Below are 7,914 nucleotides of genomic sequence, written 5' to 3'. Positions count from 1 at the left end.
CCAGGTGATTTTTCTCACACCACTCCACAAAGTCAGTAACACCCCCCGTATTCCCCCTCGTCCCCCCCAGATACATATCCAACAATAGCAGTGTCGTCTGAGAACCTTTGTAGATGACACTGGTGGGAGTTGTACTTGAAGTCCGACGTGTAGAGGGTGAACAGAAAGGGGGAAAGCACCATCCCCTGGGGTGCCCCTGTGCTGCAGACTACCACATCCGACACACAGTCCCGCAGCCTTACGAACTGAGGTCTGTTTGTGCGGTAGTTAATAATCCATTCAGAAAGGTGTTGGTCCACACCTCCCCCTCCAACTTCCCCCTCAGCAGTGATGGCTGGATTGTGTTGAAAGCACTGGAGAAGTCAAAGAACATGACCCTCACAAGACCTCCGGGGGACTCCAGGTGACATAGGGCTCGATGCAGCATGTAGATAATAGCGTCGTCTGCTCCGATGCCAGGTCGATATGCAAACTGTGCGGGTCTAGCGCTGAGCTCACTTGGGCACGGAGGTGGCAGAGGACAATCCTCTCCATGGTCTTCATCAGGTGGGAGGTCAGGGCAACAGGTCTGTAATGGTGTAATGGTGTGCGGTGACTGCTCCGGAGCTGTGGGCTGTTGAGAACCCCCCGTGACAGTGGGAGGAGGGGCAAGGTCTGGCTGAGGTGTGAGCAGCTGCAGCTGCGAGGAGACAACTGACCTGGAGAGGTGAGATGGGGGGCTGGCACAGTGGGGGCTAAGGACTTGGTAGAGTCAAATCTGTTAAAAAACAGATTCAGTTCATTTGCCCAGGCCTTGTCCCCTGCGACCTGGTGACCATCACCACTTTTACCATGACTCGAGATGTGTTTCAGGCCTCTCCACACCTCACGCATGTTGTTATTCTCCATGCTCTGCTCCAGCTTCTTCCTGTAGCTAGCCTTGCACCTCCAGATCATGTACTTTAGTTCCTGCTGCACCCTGCTCAGTTCCTCCTTGTCCCCTGAGAGGAAAGCCCTCTTCTTCTCATTTAGCAGTACTTTTAACTCAGGGCTCACCCATGGCTTGTTGTTAGGAAAACACCGTACTCTCCTGGATGGTACGGTATTTTCCACACAGAAGTTTATGTAATCTGAAACACAGTGTGTGAGGCCGTCTATGTCCTCACCATGAGGACTACAGAGGATGTCCCAGTCTGTAGTGTTAAAACAGTCTCTCAGCTGCTCAATTGCCTCCTCTGTCCATACCTTTACTACCCTGACCTGTAGTGACACCTTTTTCACCACTAGAGTATACACAGGAAGTAGGTGGGCAAGGTTGTGGTCAGAAACATTTGATATGTGCACATTCAGTAATTCCTCCTGACTGAGCTGTGTCTATGAATCTTGCAGGGGTGATCTTTTCTCCATAAATAGTGGTCATTACAACATGTTGATTGCATTGCTGGAGCAAACAATTAATTTAAAAAAGGTTTATGTGTTTTATACATCTCCCATGATGAAAAGAACAAGATAAAAATCCAGACCTGAATCCATACTGTGAATACATGCCACAAACAGAACTGGATTACTAAACAGGCAAAGTGGGCAACAGCCCTGGATCCCTAAAAGTCCCACATACACTGTGTGTCAGTATGTTCTGTTGAAATTTAAACAAGACCAAAATTTATAAAAATCTGTGTCAGGAAAGACCACACAAAATCTTAAAGAATTTTTAAATAATATTTTTAAATCAAATATTCTTTAAAAACCTACAGAACATTTAAGTGTAATATGGGCTGAGAGGTGTCTGTCACTGCAGATCATCCTAAAGCTCCTTAATGCAGGGTACTGGCAAGATGATTGTCAAAGAAAAAATGGTGCTGGATTGGACTCGATGTTTTTCTAGCTATGTGGAGCAGATGGCCTTGCAGTCCCTCATCCATCAGTATGACGTAACAGCTGATACTGGCTTCCATTTATGAGTGGACAAAAAAGCTCTGCCAGGAAAAGCTGAAAAAAATTAGAAATCTCCAGCAGAAAGTAGGTTTTGCTTCGGTTTTTGGCCTGCACTTGGAGGGTTCTGGTGTTCCTCAGCAACACCTTGAGAGAAACAGAGGCCACTGCCTTCTAGTCTAAAGGGATTTATTACTGTGGGGGGTGAAAGTAGTGGCATTCTGTCATGCCCATAGACAGCTAAATAGTGTAGGAGACTGTCATACTTCTTGAAAATTTTAATCCCACTAGTGCTGGAAAGCAGTTATACATTTAATATTGTAGCATTAAAGTGAACTTTTTCTCTGTCTTAGTTTGCACCACATCTCTCAATCTGTTTTTAGGATGATTGCTGGAAAGGCAGAACCAGCCATGCCAGGGAGACTTTATGTTCACCCAGATTCCCCCGCCACAGGAGCTCACTGGATGAGGCAACTGGTATCTTTTCAGAAACTCAAGCTAACAAACAATCACCTGGACCCTTTCGGGCATGTGAGTACCTATGAGGAACCTATCCTTTCTATTTCATCTTCAATCCAGTTGGTTACATCAACATTTTATTGACAAATATAATTTGATAAAATCTAAAAACATGGCAACACTTTCCAACAGTTGTACAGTGGTGTGTTTTCCAGTAGAAATCAGTGGTCTACACAATATGGTTAAAAGGTAGTCTTGAATAACTTAAATGAATATTAACATCAATATCCTGTCTGACACAAGCTTGTCTTAATGGGCTTTTAGAACAGAGTTGGTGAGTCAAATATCAACCAAATGGAAAGCCTTACTGGAACGAGCGGCTATATTCCCATATCCTTCCAGTACATTTGGTGACTATTGTCCAGATCTGCCTTATGCTATGCAGTTCATAAACCAGTCTACTGTTAATATACAATACAGCAATTTATCAGGTTTCTACAGGTGAAATTCTTGGGTTCCCTAAGTAATTTACTATACTGGTCTGGAAATCACCTCTAGCTTAACAGTATACTGCTAAAACTTCATAACACAGGTTTGACAGAAATCTCACCCAGTGTCACAAACATTGCAGTGACATAACTCTCTGTGAAACATACAGCTTGTGTGAAATGTTTAGCTGATAAATGTATAAACAGCAAAATCAAGAAACAGCTTTTCATAGGCAGATTTCTGAAAGAAGGGTGGAAGAAGTGCATAAGGGAGAGTGGAAAGGCAGAGGGAGGTGACTGTGGCAGCACTCCCCAGGGGGACTTGGCTTGTCTGAAGCCATCCTATCAGTGGGTGGGCTCATTAGGTTCATAACCTTTCAGATCAGTGTTGGGGCCTGCTGTCAGACTGAGTTGAGTGTCTGGCCAATGATAAGGATGAGTAATGAGGACGGAGCAAGTTAAGGTCAAAGGTCAAGGTCAAAGTGTTTATTTGTCATATGTACAGTTAGGAAACGTGTTTCCCTGTACAATGAAATTCTTACTTTGCCGTCCACATGAATGCCACACAATACAAGTGAAGTATTAGTACCTTGGGGTTAGTATTACCCCTCTAAATTTTAAACATCTTTAAAACTGTGGTTGATTACTGCACTTTGAAAAACTCCCCCCACTGAAGTGGTAAATGGTGTCTAGGATCAACCAAAGTTAGCTAGAGGTTGTCAGACACAAGCGCAGTATTAAAACTGGGTTTGGCTCAGTGAAAACATGGTGGAATGCGGTGACAGACAGAGTGACAATGCTCTGGAGATTTTTCATCCATCTAAGAAGACTAAGTTCGATATGTGGCCATGTTTTATTTTTTACATGAGCCATGAGGGAGATTCAATTGAAGGTCATTACCCTGTCTGCAGAACATGCAGAAAAAAAATTATTGTGAAAGGAGGCAACACCTCAAATCTTTACAGTCGTCTTCATGACTGTCACCCTCTACCGTTAGCTTAGCTTTTAGCTCAATGTGAGGACTTCGGAAGAGGGCTAATGAGCTTGCCATTAAGCGTAGAGTGTTACCTGGTCTTGTGCTGCTGCTGCATGGGTGTTGTGTCTGTCAGCCCAGTGCACACAATAACATGTTAGCGTAGTCACCCAACTAACATATTTTGTTCATTGATAGTCATTGATTGGTTGAAAAACTGTTCCAACAGGAAAAATACAATAATGCTCTGTGTTCCTGTAAAATTCTGGTTCCTTACAATGACTGTCTTCTTAAGACTCATTTGTTTTTATGTATTCAAATGCAACAGAGAAGACTGAATATAAAAGTGTGTGTGGCCCTGTTTTTCTATACTTCTGTGGCCTGAAACCATTGCGTTAATATCTCTGCGGTGACTGGAAGTCACTTGTGAGTACTGGGGACTGGTCCCCACAGTGTACTGTAGCTCGTTGAATTTTACAAAAACGATGGGGTTGTAAGATCAGAGCAAGTGTCGGCTTTGGTTAAGGTTAGGGTAGGCGTCCTGGAAATGAATGTAATCTATGTAGGGACCTGATAAGTGACAAAAAAAAGGTGTGTGTGAGAGAGATTTTAATAATGTCACTAATGATAATAATTATTATTATTACACATTTGCTCTTTGCTTGTTTACAAAGTGGGCATGCAACAGGCTAACCCAGTAACGCTACTTCAGATGTCCAATAAGACACTCAAAACAGGACAAAACAGTGGGACTTAAAACAAAAATGAGATGACAAACAATCACTACTAACAGCTGAATATGTAGACTCCACTAAGAACCTTAGGCCAAGGCAAATAGGTTTTTAATAAAGATTTAAAATCTGACAGGTCTGACAGGTCTAACATTTATAGGTAGATAGTTCCAAAGTCCAGGGGCCGCTACAGAAAAAAGCACAGCCACCCCACTGACACTGTTTTACCCTAGGGACCTCTAATAAGGACGTTTTTGCAGATCTAATGGCTTTTAGGCCTATGCCAATGCACAGGTTCAGTGAGGTACTCTGGGTCCATGCCATGCAATACTTGGAATGTACTTAACAACAGATTAATCAGAATCAGAATCTGTTTTATTGGCCAGGTGTGTTGGACATGAGGAATTTGATTGTGGTACAGCAGCTCTAAATGTGCATGCACATATCCCCATGCTAAGGGGCAAGTAAACAGTAAACCAACATAAGGCTACATAGTATAACAAAATAAACAGTATAAACAACCAACAAACAGTGCAAACAATGCAAAATAAACAGTATATATAGGCAGTAAACAATGCAGATAGACAAAGGAATGTTCATTAGGAAGCGAGATAAAAATAGAGTACTTAAAAAAACAGAGACTTGTATGAATCTGTATAATCTGTACAATGCATATTTACAGGTGTCGCACTGAGGGTTATTGTCCAGTCATATGGTCGTGGGTTAAGTGTTCATCAGAGTGACAACTTGGGGAAGAAACTGTCCCTGTGCTTGGTTGTCTTGGTGCACAGTGACCTGTAATGCCATCCAGAGGGGAGGAGTTCAAACAGATTGTGTCCGGAGTGTGAGGGGTCAGCAGTGATCCTCTCCGCCCTCCTTTTGACCCGTGAGGTGTACAGGTCCTCCATGGAGGGCAGGCTTGCACCAATGATCTTTTCTGCAGTCCTCACTGTCTGCTGAAGTCTGTACTTGTCCTGTTTGGTTGCTGAGCCAAACCAGACAGTGATGGAGGTGCAGAGAACAGACTCGATGATTCCTCTGTAGAACTGTATCACTGACTTCCTGAAGTCCACTGTCATCTCCACTGTTTTGAGCATGAGGTTGTTGCGACTACACCACAGGACCAGCTGCTCAACCTCCCGTCTGCAGGCTGACTCGTCGCTGTCTCAGATGAGACCAATGATCATTGTATCATCAGCAAACTTTAGGAGCTTGACAGAGGGGTCCTTCGAGATGCAGTCGTTGGTGTAGAGTGAAAACAGCAGAGGGGAGAGCATACATCCCTGGGGGGCGCCTATGCTTATTGTTCGGGTTGCTGGATGTGGTTTTCCCCAGCCTCACCTGCTGCTTCCTGTCTGTCAGAAAGCTAGTAATCCACTGACAGGTGGGGGCAAATTAAACTGAATTCTAAAATGAATGGGCAGCGAGTGAAGAAAGGGCAGTACAGGGGATCAAATTTACAAGTACCCGTGCAGCAGCATTTTGTACCAGCTGAAGCTTAGCAAGGGAAGAATTATTTACTCAAAATACAAAGCATTACAGTAGTACAGTCTGGAGGTAATACAAGCATAAATGGCAATCTCCAAATCCCCGAAAGAGAGAAATGATTTGACGTTACTTTGCAGTCTTAGTTGCAAAAATAAAATTGAATGCTGCAAGAAGTGACGATGAACTATGGCAACAACTGAGAGAACAAAAGCAGCTGAAAAATGACACCATGGTAACTGTATTTCTGCTGGACAGGTAATTATTGGCTTCGTTTGTAAGTGATTTGTTATTTTTTTGAAATCTGTAATTTTAGCCAACATAACTTTTATGTGTATATTAGCCCAACACTAACATTGGCTAATGTTACATTTATAATTTCTTCACTGTGTTTTCTTAAATGTGAATGAACCATGATAACACACTCACCAGCCAATTTATTAGGTACACCTGTACGCACTTCAGTGCTGACCTTCTTGCCTAGCAAGGAAGTTGGGTCATTATGTGCTATGGTAGTAAAATAATATTCATTGTCCTTTCAAGAACTCATCTCAAGCACATAATAAAGCAAATAAACATATCTGAATCTTTGTATACCAAGGAAGATGAAATTCCTTAACTCTTTACTGATCCCAGGAAGGCTTCCCTGATCACAGCATTCCAACAGAAGTTTCCAGTATCACCCTCAGACAGTAGAGTAGACAAAGGTCAGCAGAGAGCCTCTGGTGAACCAGCCACTAGCTTATCTCTGTCTCCAACCTGCATCAGCAGCAGCATGTAAGCATGTGGCCATCCAGTGTTTAGTCTGAGTCTAACGCTCTGTGTCCTCTTTGACCTTCGACTCTCTTTGGGAACCTCAGGAGGCGAAGGCTCCTCAGGAGAGTGTCAAGTATGAGGAGAGGAGCCAAGATGCAGATTTGATGATTGTTTGTCTTGAAAGAGTTGGACTAGTGATGATCCTGATCTACTGTTGCTAACGCTTCAATGAACACAACACTGCACTGTGGTGTTTGTGATCTATAACCTGCTGCTACCTACACAGCCCAAATACTAAGTGAAGTCAACCTAAGCTACCAGTTGTACTCATACACAATGTACAGTACATCTACAGTATATCCTGTGTGATGGAGGTGAAAGATGCAGAGAAACTGTTCATTTAACTAACTGGAACTAAAAACTTTGCAATTGATAATTTTAGGTGTTTCAGACTGGAATCAGCGGATGATGAACTGACCAGGAAATTTTCTAGCATGTCCCAGTTCCAAAGTAGCTAAAGAGTGCTGCAAGTTTCACTATCTATAAAATTCTCACACTGTGTGCTGTCAAAAGACATACAGTAAAGACCTGTCATAATGTTTTCTCACATGGCCTCAGAGATTGTGCTGCCCTTCTCCACAAAAAAACATCTGAGGGCTCAGCCTTGTCCAACTGTGACATAAGCAAGTGCTTGAGGGCTCATTCTCAGCCCTTTATGCATGTTTGAGTTTCCATTGATGCACATTTTGTATGAGGGAGTTACAGCTTATAGTATTTTACATTACTGCCACATTCATGTCATATGGATGCGCTGTAAGTGTGATTTTAGTGATTCATTTCTGAACATTAGTCTATCCAATCAGTGCTTTGATATGAACTGTATGAATGAGGAAATGAAACAGTGTACAGAAACAGCAGGGATTTTACAGGTTTCATCAAGTTAAAATTAAAACTGTGACGACCTATTAAGATGTTGGATCCCAAATGTTGTTATAACTTAGGTTTTAATTAGTGTAGCAGATATTTTCTAGCACCAAAAAAAGTTTAACGGATATGAATAAAATATTTTTGAGTATTTATGTTGAATAAACTAAGAAAAATGAGCCTGGTT

The 7,914-nt window shown here is 42.5% G+C and overlaps 1 protein-coding gene across 1 annotated transcript in view; it reads left to right on the top strand.

Moving 5' to 3' along the window:
- tbx4 (T-box transcription factor 4) overlaps nucleotides 1-7,914 on the top strand; it is a 33,596-nt gene that overhangs the window by 22,999 nt on the left and 2,683 nt on the right. The window contains exon 4 of the mRNA XM_020616824.1: nucleotides 2,295-2,442. Coding sequence (XP_020472480.1) covers nucleotides 2,295-2,442 — 148 coding nt within the window. The remainder of the gene's footprint in view (nucleotides 1-2,294; nucleotides 2,443-7,914) is intronic.

Source organism: Monopterus albus, unplaced genomic scaffold (assembly GCF_001952655.1).
Source record: "Monopterus albus unplaced genomic scaffold, M_albus_1.0 scaffold179.1, whole genome shotgun sequence".
Classification (NCBI taxonomy): Eukaryota; Metazoa; Chordata; class Actinopteri; order Synbranchiformes; family Synbranchidae; genus Monopterus; species Monopterus albus.
The sequence above is the reverse complement of the archived record's forward strand: the minus strand, read 5'-3'. Positions and strand labels throughout refer to the sequence as shown.